Source organism: Odocoileus virginianus, chromosome 16 (genome assembly GCF_023699985.2).
Source record: "Odocoileus virginianus isolate 20LAN1187 ecotype Illinois chromosome 16, Ovbor_1.2, whole genome shotgun sequence".
NCBI classification, from domain to species: domain Eukaryota; kingdom Metazoa; phylum Chordata; class Mammalia; order Artiodactyla; family Cervidae; genus Odocoileus; species Odocoileus virginianus.
This window is the reverse complement of record NC_069689.1, coordinates 3,288,779-3,308,028: the sequence shown is the minus strand read 5'-3', so window position 1 is coordinate 3,308,028 and position 19,250 is coordinate 3,288,779. Positions and strand designations below refer to the sequence as shown.

Below are 19,250 nucleotides of genomic sequence, written 5' to 3'. Positions count from 1 at the left end.
ATAACAGAAAAGACTCAACTTCAAAAAACAAGATTAAGGATATTACTAATGAGTCTACAAAAATAAAAAGGCTCATAAGAATACAAGAGCAGTTGTAAACATCTTGGATAACCTAGATGTAATGGATATATTTGTAAAAACCATATGAAGACTGGTTCATGAAGAAGTTAGGTCTTCATAGACCTATAATTAGAAAGGAGATTGAATCAGCAGTCAAAAACCTCCCAACAAAAGAAAATCCTGCAACCTCTGACGTTACTCAGTTCTACCAAACATTTAAAGAAGAAATAACATCAGTCCTCAAACTTTAAAAAAAAACAACTCAATATGAGAGAACACTTCCTAATCCACTATATAAGCCTAGTATTACCCTGATACCAAAGCCAGACAATGACAACACAAGAAAAGAAAGTTAAAGACCAATATCCCTGTTGAATACTGATGCAAAATTCTTAAAGGATTAGCAAACTGAATTCAAGATCACTTTAAAAATTTTATACATTTTGAACATATGGGTTTATTGCTGCAATGCAAGGATGGTTCAACAGATAAAAATCCAACTAAACACAATACACCACATTAGCAGAATGAGGGTCCCACGTGGATCATATCATTGATGATGAAAAAGGATCTGACAAAATTTTTTTGATTAAAAAAAAACAAAAAACCACTCAACACACTAGGAATTGAAGGAAGCTACCTCAACATCACTTCATGGGAAACAGATGGGGAAACAGTGGAAACAGTGTCAGACTATTTTGGGGGGCTCCAAAACCACTGCAGATGGTGATTGCAGCCATGAAATTAAAAGACACTTACTCCTTGGAAGGAAAGTTATGACCAACCTAGATAGCATATTTAAAAGCAGAGACATCACTTTGCCAACAAAGGTCTGTCTAGTCGAGGCTATGGTTTTTCCAGTAGTCATGTATGGATGTGAGAGTTGGACGGTGAAGAAAACTGATCACTGAAGAATTGATGCTTTTGAACTGTGGTGTTGGAGAAGACTCTTGAGAGTCCCTTGGACTGCAAGGAGATCCAACCAGTCCATCCTAAAGGAGATCAGTCCTGGGTGTTCATTGGAAGGACTGATGTTAAAGCTGAAACTCCAATACTTTGGCCACCTCATGTGAAGAGTTGACTCATTGGAAAAGACCCTGATGCTGGGAGGGATTGGGGGCAGGAGGAGAAGGGGACGACAGAGGATGAGATGGCTGGATGGCATCACCGACTCGATGGACATGGGTGTGGTTAGACTCCGGGAGTTGGTGATGGACAGGGAGGCCTGGCGTGCTGCAATTCATGGGGTCGCAGAGTCAGACATGACTGACTGAACTGAACCTCAACATAATAAAGACCACATATGAAACTCTTACAGCTAACATTATACTCAATGGAAAAGGACTGAAATCATGACCAAGATAAGGGTGCAGCGTTTACTACTCCTATTCAGCACAGTGTTGGAAGTTCAAGGCAGAGTAATTATCCAAGAAAAAGAATGAAATTAGAATGAAGGAAAATTATCTCTGCAGAACACATGGTCCTATGTGTAGAAAACACAAATGATCTCCACACCCCCAAATCTGTTAGCACTAAGAAAAAAAATCCAGCAATGTTTAGATACAGAAACAAGACACAAAATCAGTTGCCTTTCTATATACTAATATGAACAACCCCAAAGACTTAATGAAGTCTTAATGAAGAAGTTGATGACTGGTACATTGAAAACCACAAGACATTGCTTAATGATGTAAACGTGAAAGTCGCTCAGTTGTATCCGACTCTGGGACCCCATGGACTATATAGTCTATGGAATTCTCCAGGCCAGAATACTGGAATGGGTAGCCCTTCCCTTCTCTAGGGGATCTTCCCAACCCAAGGATTGAACCCAGGTCTCCCACATTGCAGGGAGATTCCTTACCAGCTGAGCTGTAAGGGAATACTCCAAGAATACTGGAGTGGGTAGCCTATTCCTTCTCCAAGGGATCTTCCAGGAATCAAACCAGGGTCTCCTGCATTGCAAATGGATTCTTCACCAACTGAGCTATCAGGGAAGCTGATATTAATGATGTTAAAGATGACACCAATAAGTTGAAAGACATCCTGTGTAAACAGACTAGAAGACTTAATATTGGTATGATGTCAATACTATCCAAAGTGATCTACAGATTCAATATAATTCACTTCAAAATCTCAGTGACATTCTTTACAGATACAGAAAAGTAATTCAAGCGGAATATCTAGGATCCAAATAGCCAAAACAGTCTTGAAAAGAAGAAAGCTGAATACCAAAGAATTGATGCTTTCAAACTGTGGTGCTGGAAAAGACTCTTGAGAGTCCCTTGGACAGCAAGGAGATCAAGCCAGTCAATCCTAAAGGAAATCAACCCTGAATATTCATTGGAAGGACAGATGCTGAAGCTGAAGCTCCAATACTTTGGCCACCTGATGGAAAAGACCCTGATTCTGGGAAAGACTGAGGGCAGGAGGAGAAGGGGGTAACAGAGGATGAGATGGTTGGATGGCATCACTGACTCAATGGACATGAGTTTGAGCAAGCTCTGGGAGACAGTGAAGGACAGGGAAGTCTGGTGCACTGCAGTCCATGGAATCACAGTCAGACATGACTTAGCAACTGAACAACAACAATAATCTTGAAAAACATCAAAGTTGGGAGACTCACAATTCCTGATTTCAAATTTCACTGCAAAGATACAATAATCAAAACAGTGTGATACTGAATAAAAACAGACATATAGACTAGTGGAATAGAATAAAGAATCCAGAAGTTCTCACATGTAAGGTCAAATGATTTGGAGGAAGCACACCAAGACCATTTAATGGGAAACAGAGAGTGTTTTCAACAAATGGTGCTGGGAAGACTGGGTACCCACACGCCAAAGAATGAAGTTGTATTCTTACCTAACACTGTATACAAAAATTAGTTCAAATGGACCAAAGACCTAACCATAAGACTTAAAACTCCACTCTGAGGGAAAAAACCAGGGGGAAAGTTTCAGAACACTGGATTTAGGAGTGATTTCTTAAATATGACACCGAAGTCATAGGCATGAAAAGAGAAAAGAGACAAACTCAGCTTCAAAAATTAGATATTGGGACTTTCCTGATAGCACAGTGGATAAGAATCCGCCTGCCAATGCAGGCGGGTTTGATCCCTGGTCCAGAAAGATTCTACATGCCGCAGAGCAACTAAGCCCATGAACCATGCCTACTGAGCCTGTGCCACCACTACTGAACCCATGCACCCAGAGCCCACATGCTGCAACTCCTGTACCCACATGCTGCAGCCACTGACGCCTGTACACTCCACATCCTGCGCTTGGCAACAAGAGAAGCCACCGCAATATGAGGCCCACACACCACACCAGAGCAGCCCCTGCTTGCCACAGCCGATGCAGAGAAAGACCACACAAAGCAATGAAGCCCCAGCATGGCCACAAATAAGACAGACACTTATGCATCAAAGCATGCTATCAACAGACTAAAAAAGCAATCCACAGATGGGAGAAGATATTTGCAGATCACATATCTGATGAGGTATTAATACCCATTAATATGTTAACATATTAATATGTTATATATAAACATATTAATATAATCATAATTAATATTGATCATAATATGTAACACATTAGCATATCAATATTAATATATTAACATGTTAACTTATTATCTATAAATATATATTAATATATAAATATAAATTTATATAAATATAAATTTATTATATATAAATATAATATATATTTATATATAAAACAAATATATATAAATATATAATATATAAAGTAATAAATACATAAAATATATATTTATAAAATAAATATAAATTTATATAAATAAAATTTTATTTTATATATAAAAACAAATATTATATATAAAATAAAAATATACATAAATAATATATTATATATTAATATATAAATATATATTTATATAAATATAAATATATATATATATATATATAACTAAAATGCAGCAACAGTTATAAAAGACAACCCAATTCAAAACTGGGCAAAGGACTTGAATAGAAAGGTATCCAAAGAAGATATAGATGACCAATTAGCACATGAAAAGATGCTCAACATTAGTAATCATTTGGAAAATACAAATCAAAACCACGATGAAACAGTGCTTCATACACATTAGAGTGGCTATTATTTATTTTTTTTAAAGTGTTGACAAGGATGTGGAGAAACTAGAGTACATTGCTATTATATATATATATATAAAGCACTATAGCTGCTGTAGAAAACAGTATCATAGTTCCTCAAAAAACTAAATATAGAATGAACATTTGATACTACTTCTGGGTATTATACAAAAGAAGAGAAAACAGGGGCTTGAACAGCTATTTCCAAATGTATGTTCCTAGAAGCATCATCACAGTAGCCAAAGTGAAATGACTCATGTTCATCTGTTGATAAATGAATAAACAAAATGAGGTAAATATATACAATGTAATATCATTCAGTCATAAAAAGGAATGAAATTTGGATACATACTATACTGTTGATGAACCCTGAAGACGTGGTAAGTGAAATAAGCCACACACAAAAGGACAAATGCATGATTCATGTATTTGTATGTAGTACTGAGACTTATATCAAGCATTGAGAATATTCAAATGCTTAAAGATTAAGTAGAATGTTAGCTACCACGGTCTGAGTAGAGGAGGGAATGAGGAGTTATTATTGTTTAATGGGTATGGCATTCGGTGCAGGATGATGAGAAAGTTCTGGAGATGGACAGTGGTGATGGTTGAACCAATGGGAATATACTTAATGCCACTGAATTGCATGTATAAAAGGCTAAGAAGCCAATCTGAAAAGGTTACCTACTGTATGATTCCAACTATATGACATTCCAGAAAAAGCTATAGGGATAGTAAAAAACTATAGAGATAATAAAGGGATCAGTGGTTACCACTGAGACTGGGAAAGAGTAGATGGAGCACAGGAGATTTTTAGGTGGTGAAATTATTCAATGTGATACATAGTGGTGGACACATGAAATCATGCATTTGTTAAAATCTATAAAACTGTAAAAAAAAAAAAAAAAAAAAGAGGAGCCTTAATGAAAACTACGGACTTCTGTTACCAACTTTACCAAACACATTCTTTATATTGCTCCTAATAAGATGGAAACCTCATGATCTGTAAAATTGTGCCCTAAAATGAAAAGCCTTACAGGGGAAAAAAGGTTTGGAGTTTTGTAACCTGAGCAGTAACAAAAACAAAAATCCTAAATTCCCACTAGTATGTGCACTGAGAATCAGTCTATCTTTTGTATACTTAAACTTTGGGGTTTGTGCTTCTTCCTTTCAGATATAGACCCTGAAATCAATCGCTTCTCATAGAAACCATTTCAGGTCTTCCCTGGCGGTCCAGTGGCTAGGACTCGACTCTACACTCTCAATGAAGGGGGCCTCAGTTCGACCCCTGGTCAGGCAACTAGAACCCACATCCTCAACTAAGGATCCCGCATGCACAACTAAGACCCAATACAACCAAATAAATATTTATTTTAAAAATAAACCAATTGCATTAACATTAAAAATAGGATCTAAAGGTAGCTCCCAATAATAGGAATAGAGCAGGATAGTTACACAGGTAGCTTTTGACATCCCACTGGGGGGTTATAGATAGAGAAGGAACTTTGGGAGATCATTGTAAGCTAGTGATCACTCAAGAAAGCAATCAGACTATTGTGAAACAGGCCTGCTTAACAACGAAACCACATAAGATATGCTCCAGGCCAGTAAGTGAAAAAGTGAGGGCTGCACCCAGCTGGTCGAGGTCAGCAGGAGAATGATCCTTAAGACAGGCCCCTTAGCAAATACCAAAGACAGGAATACATGAGCAAGGTGCCATTCCAAAGTAGAAGACTTCATCATACTAAAACCTGAGGTGATTTAACATATTTTGGTCTATGTTAGTTTATATTACCACCCTTCTGCTGATGTAGATAGCACCATGACAGTCCCAGTTTGACCATATAGGGTCAAAAACTCCTCTGCCTGACTGGAGGAGGAGCTAGTGATGAAAGCTTGACGTCCACTCAAAGAATGAGGAAGAAAGTGGTCTTCTTCCCCTTTCTATTTTCCCTTTGCTTATAAACATGTTGCCCACTTAGTTCTCAGGGCAGAGGTCTCTTGCCTGCCTGCTTGTATCCTTCAAAAGCATCCTAAACTATGAATCCACTTCTTACCTCTTACTTTGTCCCTCATTGAATTTCTTCTGCACCAAGACATAAAAAACCTGTGATTTGCTAAGTCCTGAGATGAGCTGTGAAGTTTCACCTTCATCAATCAATGCTTTTTTTCCTAATAATAACCAGGTGAAATGTCTTCATGGTTAAATTGCACTTTGCAGTTTCCCCAGCCAGTTTAATACAGTGAAAGTTACTAAAACAGTCACTCTTTGCCCTTAAAGGATTTTCACTTGTCTTTTAGGGTCTTTATATATTACGAAGAGTTTCTCCTGAGCTGTGAGAAAGTTTGCCTCTAGTTGCTTCAACATATTAGCTCACTGGGAAAAAAAGAATCATGTTTGAACCCATGCAACTTTCATACAGGATTGATACTACTCTATTTACCAACTGCAAATAAGTTAATAATATATGTTACAGAAACACACATACTTTGCAACAGGATGGACTGTGTTTCAAGGTATGATAACTTTCAGTCTTTTTATTTAGAGAACAAGGAAAGATAAACTGTTTAATTTATTTTACCTTTGAGTGTTTCACTCTCTGCCTTTGTAACAAAGAAGCAATGATTTGGCTTCACTGTGTTATTTCTTCAATGTTCTCTATGACCTATGGAAAATAAGAATCAAGATATTTTCTCCATCTCAGTTTTTCTTTATGTGCACAACTGTCAACACGTCTTTATTTACACATGTACATCCACCCCTTCTGTTTGCAAAAAGTTGAGGTGAACTAGCCTAGAACATCCAAATGAGCCTCTTAACACACCTCAGAACACAGAAGAGTTGTATCAGCACCTCCATTCAGATCTCACAGAAGTGTCCCTGCCTTTTCTCACACCTATTTTCTGTTACCTGAAGTTCTAACAAGCTTGGTGAATTTTTAAAAAGATATTACAAAGGACAAAGAGGGTAAGAGGGGAAGATTGGTAAAGTGAGTCACTATAATAGCAATAAAAATGAATAACTGATGGCAGGAAAACAGGAGAAAAGTAGCAAAACAAAAAATGAGATCAAAACAAAACCTGTGGCTGGTATTTAATGTAGGGACAGTTCCCTCAAGAGCCAGTGAGCCCTGAGCCTGTTACCCCCTATCTGTGGAAGAATAAGTACAGTATGAAAAACTTGGACTTGGGAACTAGATTCACCTGGGTTTAAATCCTGTCTTACCACCTTCTGATGTGTGATCTTGATGCTAACCTCTCTAAACCTCAGTTTTCTTTTTCATAGAGTGAGAAGAATGCCACTTGCCTCAATATGGGTTCCATTCAGTTCAGTTCAGTCGCTCAGTCGTGTCTGACTCTTTGCAACCCCATGGACTGCAACCCCCTGTCCATCACCAACTCCCAGAGCTTGCTCAAACTCATATCCACTGAGTCAGTGATGCCATCCAACCATCTCATCCTCTGTTGTCCTCTTCTCCTCCTGCCCTCAGTCTTTCCCAGCATCAGGGTCTTTTCCAGTGAGTCAGTTCTTTGCATCAGGTGGCCAAAGTACTGGAGTTTCAGCTTCAGCATCAGTCATTCCCAATGAATATTCAGGACTGGTTTCCTTTAAAATTGACTGGTTTGACCTCCTTGGAGTCCAAGGGATTCTCAAGAGTCTTCTCCAACACCACAATTCAAAAGCATCAATTCTTTAGCGCTCAGCTTTCTTTATAGTCCAACTCTCACATCCATACATGACTACTGGAAATACCAGGTGAACCTTTGTTGGCAAAGTAATGCCTCTGCTTTTTAATATGCCGTCTAGGTTGGTTATAGCTTTTCTTCCAAGGAGCAAGCGGCTTTTAATTTCATGGCTGCAGTCACCATCTGCAATGATTTTGGAGCCCAGAAAAATAAAGTCTGCTCGCTGTTTCCATTGTTTCTCCATCTATTTGCCATGAAGTGATGGGACTGGATGCTATGACCTTCGTATTTTTGAAAGCTGATTTTTAAGCCAACTTTTTCACTCTCCTCTTTCACTTTCATCAAGAGGCTCTTTAGTTCCTCTTCACTTTCTGCCATAAGGGTGGTATCATCTGCGTATCTGAGGTGATTGATATTTCACAACGGGTATTAAGACTTATAAGTCTCCAAAGTGAAATACCAGCCAGTGTCTGGCACCTATAGGTACCTGATGTTCATGGTTCCATAGTTACCTTACTTTCTTTTCATTTAAAGAGCTGTACTTTAAGAACTAGTGTGTTACTGCAATAGGGATGATACGTAATCACAATCTAAATGAATGCCAGGACTTAAAGCTGTAGGTTTACTTAATAAACAAATTGAAATAATTGCCTCGGGAAATTTATATTTCAGATGCATACAAGGTGACATGAACTAATCTATTAGAAAGGAGTATTAAACTGAATAAAGCTTTATGTTACGGTGGCAAGAGGAGTTTCCTGGTGAAAACAGGTCATTAACAAATTTTAAAATAACACGTACCATCACGCTCTGATTTTCATAACAAATATAAGCATGAAGAAATTCCCAATTCCCAAGATCAACTTTGTTTTCATGACACATCTTGTCACATGTGGTAAAGGCATTTATTTCACCTTTTTTAAAGTAATGGCTTTGCAGTTACTGAGACTATTTGACATTGAAAAAATAAGTGGCCAGTGAGCTAATTTTGTGAGCTACGCCCAACACCTTATCCAGATTTTTACCTCTTGTTGTGATACCCATTTTTCCTCATTAAAAGAAGGCAGCAATTTAATACTTGAGTTCTGAAACTCTTTTCCCAATTAGACCAGAGTACCCCTGTGTGGAAAGGCTCCAAGGCAGTTTCAATTTTATTACAAACACGTCTTTATAAACTGAAAAGAAGCCAACTTGCTTTTTAGGTGTATGTGGTTTCTAAAAAATAATTTGAGTTTTTACCATCCCATTGAACATTCTGAAAAAAAATTAAAAGGCTAATCCTTTGGGGAGAGAAACCATTGGTGAATTACAAGCATGGATACTCATGCATTCAAGCATTAGTGGCAATCAGCCATTCCCACATTTTTTCCTGTCACATTTGGCCCTATTTGTATTAATCTTCCCAGTTAAAACCAGGCACAATAATACATTCAGTTCTCTGAGAATTTCTTCACTGGTTATTTTATCATCGAGCATTTCAAAATGAATGTAGTTCCAGACATTATCATTACAAATAAAAGCAAAAATAAAAAAACCCATCAAACCATTTAAATACATGACTTCACCCAATTTCAAAGTAGAAGAACACAACTCAATCTCTTGATAACTCAAATGATAGTTTTGAGTATATTAAAATGAATCATCTGATAGTATCATTTCATAATGGCATCTTAGACTTCCCTGGTAGTACCCTGATTAAGAATCTGCCTGCCAATGCAAGGGACGGAGGTTTGATCCCTGGTGGGGAAGATTTCACATGCCACAGAGTAACCAAGCCCCTGTGCCGCCACTACTGAAGCCTGCAAACCCTACAGCCTGCGCTCTGCAACAAGAAAAGCCACTGCAATGAGAAACTTGTGCACTGCAACAAAGAGTAGCCCCAGCTTGCCACAACTAGAGAAAACCTGCATACAGCAACGAAGACCCGGTGCAACCAAAAACCAAAAAAACTGCAGCATCTCTTTCTGGCTTTTTATTGTGAAATATACTTAATAAAATTTACCATTCTAACCATATTCAATATGCCAGCAAATCTGGAAAACTCAGCAGTGGTCACAGGACTGGAAAAGATCGGTTTTCATTCTAATCCCAAAGAAAGGCAATGTCAAAGTATGTTCAAACTACCACACAAGTGCACTCATTTCACATGCTAGCAAAGTAATGCTCAAAATTCTCCAAGCTAGGCTTCAATAGCAAGTGAACTGAGAACTTCCAGATGTTCAAACTGGTTTTAGAAAAGGCAGAGGAACCAGAGATCAAATTGCCAACATCCGCTTGATCATTGAAAAAGCAAGAGAGTTCCAGAAAAACATCTACTCCTGCTTTATTGACTAGGCCAAAGCCTTTGACTGTGTGGATCACAACAAACTGGAAAATTCTTAAAGAGATGGGAATAGTAGACCACCGTACCTACATCCTGAGAAATATGTATGCAGGTCAAGAAGAAACATTTAGAACCAGACATGGAACAACAGACTGGTTCCAAATTGGGAAAGGAGTATGTCAAGGCTGTATATTGTCACCCTGCTTATTTAACTTATATACGGAGCATATTATGCAAAATGCAGGACTGGATACAGCACAAGCTGGAGTCAAGGTTGCTGGGAGAAATACATGCAGATGACACCACCCTTATGTCAGAAAGTGGAGAGGGACTAAAGAAACTCTTGATGAAAGTGAAAGAGGAGGGTAAAAAAGTTGGCTTAAAACTCAACATTCAAAATACGAAGATTACGGCATCTGGTCCCATCACTTAATGGCAAATAGATAAGAAACAATAGAAACAGTGACAGACTTTATTTTCTTGGGATCCAATATCACTGTGGATGGTGACTGCAGCCATGAAATTAAAAGGCGCTTGCTCCTTGGAAGAAAAGCTATGATGAACCTAGACAGTGTATTAAAAAGCAGAGACATTACTTTGCTGACAAAGGTCCACCTAGTCAGAGCAATGGTTTTTTCCAGTAGTCATGTATGGTTGTGAGAGTTGGACTATAAAGTAACTTGAGTGCCAAAGAATTGATGTTTTTGAACTGTGGTGTTGGAGAAGACTCTTGAGAATCCCTTGGACTCCAAGGAGGTCAAACCAGTCAATTTTAAAGGAAACCAGTCCTGAATATTCATTGGGAATGACTGATGCTGAAGCTGAAACTCCAATACTTTGGCCACCTGATGTGAAGAACTGACTCATTGGAACAGACCCTGATGCTGGGAAAGACTGAAGGCAGGAGGAGAAGAGGACAACAGAGGATGAGATGGTTGGATGGCATCACCAATTCGATGGACATGAGTTTGAGCAAGCTCTTGGACTTGGTGAAGGACAGGGAAGCCTGGTGTGCTGCAGTCCAGTTCAGTTGCTCAGTCATGTCCGACTCTTTGCAACCCCATGAACTGCAGCATGCCAGGCATCCCTGTCCATTACCAACTCCTGGAGTCTAACCACACCCATGTCCATCAAGTCAGTGATGCCATCCAGCCATCTCATCCTCTGTCGTCCCCTTCTCCTCCTGCCCCCAATCCCTCTCAGCATCAGGGTCTTTTCCAATGAGTCAACTCTTCACATGAGGTGGCCAAAGTATTGGAGTTTCAGCTTCAACATCAGTCCTTCCAATGAATACCCAGGACTGATCTCCTTTAGGATGGACTGGTTGGATCTCCTTGCAGTCCAAGGGACTCTCAAGAGTCTTCTCCAACACCACAGTTCAAAAGCATCAATTCTTCAGTGATCAGTTTTCTTCACCGTCCAACTCTCACATTCATACATGACCACTGGAAAAAACCACAGCCTTGACTAGACGGACCTTTGTTGGCAAAGTAATGTCTATGCTTTTTAATATGCTATCCAGGTTGGTCATAACTTTCCTGCCAAGGAGTAAGCATCTTTTAATTTCAAGACTGCAATCACCACCTGCAGTGATTTTGGCACCCCCAAAAAATAAATTGACTCTGTTTCCACTGTCTCCCCATCTGTTTGCCATGAAGTGATGGGACCGGATGCCATGATCTTAGTTTTCTGAATGTTGAGTTTTAAGCCAAATTTTTCACTCTCCTCCTTCACTTTCATCAAGACATTTTTTAGTTCCTCTTCACTTTCTGACATAAGGGTGGTATCATCTGCATATCTGAGGTTATTGATATTTCTCCCCGCAATCTTGATTCCAGCTTGTGCTTCTTCCAGCCCAGCATTTCTCACGATGTACTCTGAATATAAGTTAAATAAGCAGGGTGACAATATACAGCCTTTATGTACTCCTTTTCCTATTTGGAACCAGTCTGTTGTTCCACGTCCAGTTCTAACCGTTGCTTCCTGACTGGCATACAGGCTTCTCAAGAGACAGGTCAGATGGTCTGGTGTTCCCGTCTCTTTAAGTATTTTCCACAGTTTATTGTGATCCACACAGTCAAAGGCTTTGGCATAGTCAATAAAGCAGGAGTAGATGTTTTTCTGGAACTCTCTTGCTTTTTCGATGATCCAGTGGATGTAGGCAATTTGATCTCTGGTTCCTCTGCCTTTTCTAAAACCAGCTTGAACATCTGGAAGTTCATGGTTCACGTATTGCTGAAGCCTGGCTTGGAGAATTTTGAGCATTACTTTACTAGCGTGTGAGATGAGTGCAATCATGCGGTAGTTCGATCATTCTTTGGCATTGCCCTTCTTTGGGACTGGAATGAAAACTGACCTTTTCCAGTCCTGTGGTCACTGCTGAATTTTCCAAATTTGCTGGCATATTGAGGGCAGCACTTTCACAACATCATCTTTCAGGCCAAGAGGAGCAACCACGTCCAAGGAGCGGCGGCTGTGCAGGCGCAGGAGGGCTGAGGAGCTACTCCACGTTCAAGGTCAGGAAGGGCAGCCGTGAGGAGATACCCCTCGTCCAAGGTAAGGAGCAGCAACTGCGTGTTCCTGGAATAGCCGTGAAGAGATACCCCACGTCCAAGGTAAGAGAAGCCCAAGTAAGACGGTAGATGTTGCGAGAGGGCATCAGAGGGCAGACACACTAAAACCATAATCACAGAAAACTAGCCAATCTGATCACAGGACCACAGCCTTTTCTAACTCAATGAAACTAAGCCATGCCATGTGGGGCCACCCAAGATGGACGGGTCATGGTGGAGAGGTCTAACAGAATGTGGTCCACTGGAGAATGGAATGGCAAACCACTTCAGTATTCTTGCCTTGAGAACCCCATGAACAGTATGAAAAGGCAAAAAGAAAGGACACTGAAAGATGAACTCCCCAGGTCGGTAGGTGCCCAATATGCTACTGGAGATCAGTGGAGAAATAATTCCAGAAAGAATGAAGGGATGGAGCCAAAGCAAAATCAATACCCAGTTGTGGATGTGACTGGTGATAGAAGCAAGGTCCGATGCTGTAAAGAGCAATATTGCATAGGAACCTGGAATGTTAGGTCCATGAATCAAAACAAATTGCTGCAGTCCATGGGGTTGCAAAGAGTCGGACATGACTGAGTGATGGAACTGATGATGATGATGATGCAGTTAGGTTATTTAGAAACAATTTGATTCTTTCAGTTCTTGCTTTTATGGTCTGTTAGGCAGGACTGGAACAGTACCCAATCTAGGGCTAATTATTCCCCACTACTGAAGAAGCAATCTTTGGTGTACACTATTACTCAATGAATAATTAGGATTTTTAGCCTTATTATTGGGAACAGGCACTTTTCCTAGCCTTGTGTGAATAGTGGGTACCTCTAATCCTATCAGGTGATTCTTACCCTAATATCAAGTATTTTCCTAGAATACATGTGATTATCACTCAACTGAATACTTGAAGATCTCTGAAATTCTCTCTCCATTCAGTGAACTATATTGATCAAGCCACACTGATCAACCTGGGTCATCCAACCAACTTTCCCATGCCACAGCCTGGAAACTCTCAAGGCAATAATTTGAGGGAATCATTGGTTCATCTTATCTGTCTTCCATCTCTCATGATCCTTTGTTCCCTGTTGTCCAATGTCTTAAAAACCATTGCTTAATGTATAATGTCCATTTATAAATTGTTTCAAGGAGGAGGTATTTATTAAATCCAGTTTAAACTGTTTAAATCCAGTCACTGTTACTCCATCTTGGTCAGAAGCAGAAGTCTCACAATATTTTTAAAACATGAATTGACCCATACATTTCCAAAAGATTTGCTTATCCTTATAGATAAAAATCCTCCTTCTGTCCCTATGCCAGTCCACTTCAAATTACTTCTGTAAAAATCAGTCTGTGAAACATAACTAACATCATAATTTCACATATTGCGATAACACAGTTTTCTTTGGGGAAAAAAGATGACTTGTGTTATATAGCTAATGAGAAATTCATCTTCAGGTAAAAAAATCCATAGAAAAAATTTTTAGGGTCAACATTTTTTGGATAGATCCAAATCCCTTTAAACATCCAACATCTAACTTAGGGTTTTTAAATATACATTTATTTTGAATTTACTCACTGTGGTGGACACTGGTACTGCTTGTCTCTACCAAGTTGATATCATACTGGACTGAGCTGGCCCTCTGAAGATGGCCCTTCCTGATAATAAAGAAGAAAGAAACACACAAATGGAAAATGGGTAAGTGCAAACACAGAAAGCAAGTTTAAATTTGAACATATGGAGGTTTATTTTCTTTTCCACAACTATCTGAAACTGCCAGAGCTTCCCTAAAACTGTGCCCCATTATTTAACAAATCCACCAGGGCAGGTAGGTCATCTGTAGGGGCTTCAGATGCTGATGATCCACTTAGTCTTTCTCCTTTAAGACAGCAGAACTGTGCTGTTTTAATGTAGCATCATTGTGCTCTTCTTAAAGTGGTTAGTTTTCATTATTAGTTGGGATCGTTATGGTGGCTCAGTCAGTAAAAAATCTGCTTGCAACGCAGGAGACCCAGGTTTGATCCCTGGGTCAGGAAGATCCCTTGGAGAAGGGAATGGCAGCCCACTCCAGTATTCTTGCCTGGAGATTTCCATGGACAGAGGAGCCTGGTGGGCTACAGTCCATGGGGTCGCAAAGAGTCAGAGTCTACTGAGTAACACTTTATGTGACAAGGGGTGGCTCTACTCAACTATTGAGAAACTCAAATACACCTTTTAAAAAATTTTATTTATTTTTGGCTGTACTGGATCTTCAATGCTGTGCACAGGCTTTCTCTAGTTGAGGCAAATGGGGGCTATTCTCCAGTTGCGGCGCACAGGCTTCTCATTGTGGTGGCTTTTCTTGTTGTGGAGCACAGGCTCTAGGATGCACAGGCTCCAGTAGTTGTGGTGTGTGGGCTTAGTTGCCCCCCAGCAAGTTTGATCTTCCTGGACCAGGAATTGAATGCATGTTCCCTGCATTGGCAGGCAGATTCTTAACCACTGGACCACCGGAGAAGTCCCTCACTTGTACTTTTTTAAGGCTACAGTTTACCAATCTTTTTTTGTCATCTGGTCAATTAATGTAGTTTCTAATTACATTCAAATGCCCATGACAGAGTTTTTAAAAACCACTTTTAATATTAAATAAGATATTGGAATGTACACTTGCTTTTGATTTTTTTTCAGTAAGTCAATGCCTAGAGTATTACATCAATGAAAATTAATTCAAAACCACTTTTTACCATAGCAAAATGAAATGTGTTTTCTAAAAATACACTGATTGCTCCTCGTGAAACATGATTGATTCTGCCTAGATTTCAGCATATATGGGTTATCATTTTGGACCTCATTCAAATATGACATTAATTAGTTATTAAATTTCAAAAGGGCTTCAGCTTAAAGCAATTTCAACCACTGATGGACCTAAAAACTACTACAGTAAACGTTGACTTGTTTTAATTCTTAAAAGCACATTTCAGACAGTATGTTTCACCTGGTCAGTATGCAAGAGCCTAAATCTTATGACTACATTTTTTATAAGCAATAGCTACTCACGTTTTTTTCAAATTAATTCTATTCTTGATTTTGACAAGACACAAATCATCATGTAGAAACACCTCTGCTTGTGTTGTCATTTAAAAATGGAAAAGGTACAGTGTGTAGCATATTATAACCATTTCTGAAAATTATTCAATGTCATATTATTTTTGTAAGAATCTTAAGGATGCTATTTTTCTCAGTTATTAAATTTACATTCGTTTTCCAATTAATATGAAAATGTTTAACATTTATATATGGCAAAATTTGCTTTATTTTATTTTTCAATAAAGTCCACATATAAAAAGAGTGAATGACAGTATTTATGCTTAGAGAGAAATGGAATATCTCCTGCCACGTCAGTGAACAAAGGATGTCACAGTCATCAGCCTACAGCCTTGCCCACAGGCTGCTGGTGAGCCCTGAGGAACTTAGAAAGGAAAGAACACCTGCCATGTGACTGCTGCCACTCCCTGTAGTGAGCCCTGAGGAAAACAGGAGGTAAAAACACAGGAAACTGGCCCCAAATAATTAAGGTGCATATCAAAGGAATGATTTCAGTGAATCCAGATTCTTGCATCTTCTCGTATACAGAAAAGTGCTATTTTGCATATAGGGTTATAATTACCATCTTTCTAAATTCCATATATATGTGATTCATGTCAATGTATGACAAAAAACACTACAATATTGTAAAGTAATTAGCCTCCAACTAATAAAAATAAATGAAAAAAAAAGTGCTAAATTCCTTAACTTACTACGTAGCTGGTTTTCTTTAATTAACAATAATTAAAAGATTTAAATATATTGGATTTCCTGACTACCTGCCCTTTGTTGCAAAATTTCCATCTATCCTAGCTCCCGGCTTGCCTCCTCGGAGCAATTTTCTCAAGGTTACTTGAGATGCTGCCTCCCAGGCTTGAAGTCCTAAAAATTCCTGCCAAAAAAACACATAACTCTCAACTTTTGGTTGTGAATATTTAAGTCGACACCAGTTTAAAAATCAGTGATAGACCCTTACGTGCAAAGCACAAGATTAGAAACAGGCTATTAACACTCCATGCCTTCTTTGACTGCTTCCCTGTCTTTTCCCACCACAAGTAACCATCATTCTGTATTTTGTGCTAACCAGTCTCTTACGTGAACCAATCATATATATCACCCTAAGCAATACACTATTTAGTTTTGTCTAGTTTTAAACTTTTCATGAGTAGGATCATACTGTTACATTTTTTATGTGACTTGTTTCTTTCACATAAAATTATGTTTCTAAGATTTACCCAGGCACTTGCTATGGAGCAGGGTCCTCTGGGGCTCCTGGGCACAAAGCCTTTCTGTGTCTCTCATTTCTTTGATTACAGGAAATAGCCTTTTTATCAGCCTCTATGACCTTTCCTGAGTTCTAATGGGCAGCTGCTAGTTAGGGAAGGGAGGGGATGCTAGACCAGGAAGAAACAAAGTCAAGAGAAACAATAGTGCAGCCCTGGGACAAGGTCCTGGTTCCCCATCAGCGGAAACACACAATACCCTTGAGCTGTTTTGGGATACTGAGTCCCTCTCCAGGTGGGAGAAAGTTAGATGGTATGCTATCCACAAGCATGCAGATCCAGACCAGTTGGAACCTAAAGGTTGATGATGCTGACTCCTACTTATCTTACCACCAACCCATCAGAAGAATGTCCGCAAGCTGATCACATCCTTTTTAAATCATTACTACAAAACTTCTAACTATCCTTTCCAAGCTGGAACACAGTTTTTGAGGCAAAAGTCCACTGTGTCCTCCATTGCCTGGCAGTAATAAAGCTACCCTTTTCTACCTTACCCAAAACTCTGTCTCCAAGATTCGATTCAGCACCAATGTACAGAGAAGCTGAGCTTTCAGAATCACAATTTATGTAACTGTAATTCATTTCTGCTTATATATTACCCTTTAATAGCAATATATCACAACTTGGTGTCCAATCTTTTGTTGATGGGTACTTGGGTAACTAATAAATCATTGTTTTCTTTCACATTCAAAGTCTACTTTAAATAGACTTACTCCAAATATTTAGGTGTTTTTGGCATGATGACTTTAGTGAATGTGGGTCTACCTTACTAGTTTAGAAAAGTCAAGGTAATGATGATGATAGTAACAAAGAATAAGGTCCTTTCAAAACTGACAGTAATTTAATAACAAAAATAAATAAAAGATACAATTTAGCAACAATAACTGCATTAGAGAAATAACTCTAAACAGAAAACATGAGCTGGAAAAATAATCTAGAGCTAAAGGGCATATTGATTATTTAGTCAAACAATAACTACTGTGTATTACTTTTTTCTTTTCAAAAGCATGTTTCTATTTTGGTTACCTGCAGAGGAAGTAGAGGGCTCCAAGGATAAGCGTTCCTAGAAGAACAGTCAATGCCACGAAAGCTGCGAACAGATCACTTTTAGTTTGGATACCGGAGCTTGGGAGAAAAACCTCTTCACAACGAGCTCCTGTATAATTTTCAATACATCTATGGAATAAAATGTTAGATACAGAGTTGCATTCTCTGTTCCATTAACTAATATAGGAAGCATAAGTTTTCCAGCTGGTATAAAAAAAAAAAAGACTAGTTTTCAGATTCTGAACACAGACTAGGAATGCTTTACTATAATGCTCACAGAGCTACAGTTACTATAAATTAGCATCTGCAGTCTGATTTTTACTATCTTCCTTTTCCAGTTTTCAAATTGCTTAGAAACTCCAGAGAAATTATAGAATATTCAGTCCTTTTATCTTCCATATTTTCAATATGTAATTGTCCACACTTAAGGTTCATCTGAAATTTATTTTGTTATCTCTGGTGTAGATGTGATTCTAAGTGTATTTTTCCTTGACAATGCTAAATAGCTATTCCAACCTCATTTATTAAATAATCATTCTCTTCCCTGCTGTTTAACAGTGCCTCCTTTAATATATGTCAGGTTTGTATAAGTGACAACAGTTCTTTACTCTTTAGTGATCTATACATCTAATCTTGGGCTTCCACCTTACTGCTTCAATACTGTTACTTTATGTTTTAGTATCTGGTAGTTCTACTCCTTATATTATTACTTTGCTTTTCTAGAGATTTTGTGATATTTTCATTTGCCAGCCAACTATTTTAAGCCCATTTACTTTTAGCTCTTTAAAACTATGTGACAGAAATCCATAATCTTTGGTAATATCAAACAGTTGCTTTCTCCCTGTTAATATGTTCAAAGATTATAAAACATAAAAATTGATATGAATTAATGAGTTTGGCACCAGATCAATATAATTATTTAATATTTGCAGTTAAAATAAATAATAGTATTTTCATATATACTAATGTTTATTTATAAAGCAACCCAGAAAGTTACACAGTAAACTATACTTAGCAAAAATTTGTGTAAAAAAGTATGTGTGTGTATAAATTCTTCAAGGTAGCATTACCAAAACCAGAAATATTTGTTCTATTAATTCTCCTCCCCACCTCT

At 38.4% G+C, this 19,250-nt stretch overlaps 1 protein-coding gene across 14 annotated transcripts in view; it reads right to left on the bottom strand.

Annotated features, from left to right (window-relative positions):
• The window catches only part of NRG4 (neuregulin 4), a 105,162-nt gene that overhangs the window by 7,798 nt on the left and 78,114 nt on the right, over positions 1-19,250 (bottom strand). For 8 of the 14 annotated variants that reach the window (XM_070477623.1, XM_070477625.1, XM_070477621.1 and 5 more), the window contains 4 exons: positions 18,116-18,265; positions 14,322-14,401; positions 12,541-12,764; positions 6,774-6,840 (listed from right to left, as the gene is read on the bottom strand). In XM_070477623.1, coding sequence (XP_070333724.1) covers positions 12,685-12,764; positions 14,322-14,401; positions 18,116-18,265 — 310 coding nt within the window. In that variant the 3' untranslated portion in view covers positions 6,774-6,840; positions 12,541-12,684. Of the gene's footprint in view, positions 1-4,224; positions 4,439-6,756; positions 6,841-12,540; positions 12,765-14,319; positions 14,402-18,115; positions 18,266-19,250 lie in introns of those variants that run through there. The other 6 variants (XM_070477630.1, XM_070477638.1, XM_070477635.1 and 3 more) reach the window with 5 other exon arrangements.